This window comes from Notothenia coriiceps, unplaced genomic scaffold (genome assembly GCF_000735185.1).
Source record: "Notothenia coriiceps isolate Sejong01 unplaced genomic scaffold, NC01 NC01_scaffold00006593, whole genome shotgun sequence".
NCBI classification, from domain to species: domain Eukaryota; kingdom Metazoa; phylum Chordata; class Actinopteri; order Perciformes; family Nototheniidae; genus Notothenia; species Notothenia coriiceps.
The window spans coordinates 1-1,997 of record NW_011339294.1 but is presented as its reverse complement, the minus strand read 5'-3'; the positions used below and the strand labels follow the sequence as shown (position 1 = coordinate 1,997).

General features: G+C 48.0%; 1 protein-coding gene across 1 annotated transcript; it reads left to right on the top strand.

The window, feature by feature from the left end:
- Positions 1-7: 7 nt before the first annotated feature.
- Positions 8-1,988, top strand: LOC104943698 (zinc finger protein 607-like; the record flags this gene model as incomplete). The annotated part of the gene is made up of 5 exons (XM_010769156.1): positions 8-321; positions 1,027-1,259; positions 1,513-1,589; positions 1,628-1,739; positions 1,810-1,988. Coding segments are annotated over exons 1-5 (734 nt in total), but the record flags the coding sequence as incomplete, so codon positions are not given.
- Positions 1,989-1,997: the final 9 nt, after the last annotated feature.

Below are 1,997 nucleotides of genomic sequence, written 5' to 3'. Positions count from 1 at the left end.
TTCACTGACCCCTGACTCTCTGTTAATGGTGCGTTCACTGACCCCTGACTCTCTGTTAATGGTGCGTTCACTGACCCCTGACTCTCTGTTAATGGTGCGTTCACTGACCCCTGACTCTCTGTTAATGGTGCGTTCACTGACCCCTGACTGTCTGTTAATGGTGCGTTCACTGACCCCTGACTCTGCTCATGGTGCTTTCACTGACCCTGTGTTTGCAGAAGCAGCAGGAGGCGTTTGAGGGCCAGTCTCAGGGTCCGTTTGTTCCAGCGCTGATGCTGAAAGACGATCGAGGCGTCGTGGAGCTGGAGGTCATCACTGAGAGTGAGAAAACTGATGTTTATATTCATTACAGCAGCAGCTGGTACACACTCTCTGGATGAGATGAGGAGTCCGTCTTCATCTTAACGCTCTGAAGAACCTTCTGTTCCAGCATGACTAAGTCTCCCTGAACTCCTTTGGGATGAACTAGAGCCTCTCGCCCAACATCAGTCTGACCTCACAGATGCTCAAATCTGAGAGAAAAGGAAACATTATGAGAAAAAAGTACAAATTGAAAAAACATTGAAAAAAATCGAAATCCGGAAATAAACTAAATTTGTTAAAAATGTAAGAGACCATTTTTAATTATTAGAAACATAAAAAAAAAATTTGAAATTCTGAAAGAAAATGAATTAGTTAAATTCTGAAGAAAAAGTAAAAAGTCTGTGAAAAAAAGCCAATGTTAGAAAAAAAGGAAAAAAGTAATTTTTTGAAAAAAAAGTCAATTCTTACAAGAAAATACATTCTGAAATAAAATCAGAATCTTTATAAAAAAGTCAAAAATCTGAGAAAAAAGCCAATTCTTAGATGAATAGGCGTCCCACAGACACTCCGACATCTTTGAAAAGCGTTCCCAGAAGAGAGGAAGCTGTTAGAGCTGCAAAGAGGACCAACTTCAGAATAATGCGGGCATAAAAGCTCCTGCAGTTTAATGTGTAGTGGCCCAATACTTTAGTCTATATAGTGAATGTGTGCTGTTTCCTGCAGGAGCTCAGCAGCTGATCCACAGTGAGGAGGAACTGTCTCTGAGCAGCCTGAAGTCTCAGCAGCTGATCCACAGTGAGGAGAAACTGTCTCTGAGCAGCTTGAAGTCTCAGCAGCTGATCCACAGCAGAGAGAAACCCTTCAGCTGCAGCGTCTGTGGGAAAACCTTCAACAGGCAGACGCAGCTGAATACACACAGCATCGTGCACACGGGCGAGAAGCCGCACACCTGCCAGGTGAGATATGATAAGATAAGGTTAACACTGTGTTCAGTGATCCTCTGTCAGCATGGTGAGACCAGACTGTGTTTGGTGTCTCTGAGTCCTTGATTTCTGCGTCACCGACCGACTTGATATTTGTCCATCCTTCTCTCTCTCTCTCTCTCTCTCTCTCTCTCTCTCTCTCTCTCTCTCTCTCTCTCTCTCTCTCTCTCTATCCATCCATCCATCCATCTTCTCTCTCTTATCCGTGGTCGGGTTGCGGAGGTAGCAGTTCCAGCAGAGAGGCATCCTCACCAGGTGGCATCCTTACCAGGAGGCATCCTCACCAGGTGGCATCCTCACCAGGTGCTATCCTCACCAGGAGGCATCCGCATCCTCACCAGGTGGCAGCCTTACCAGGAGGCATCCTTACCAGGTGGCATCCTCACCAGGTGGCATCCTCACCAGGAGGCATCCTCACCAGGTGGGATCCTCACCAGGTGGGATCCTCACCAGGTGGCATCCTCACCAGGTGGCATCCTCACCAGGTGCTATCCTCACCAGGAGGCATCCGCATCCTCACCAGGTGGCATCCTCACCAGGTGGCATCCTCACCAGGTGGGATCCTTACCAGGAGGCATCCTCACCAGGAGGCATCCTCACCAGGTGGGATCCTCACCAAGTGGGATCCTCACCAGGTGGCATCCTCACCAGGAGGCATCCTCACCAGATGGGATCCTTACCAGGAGGCATCCTCACCAGAAGGCATCCTCA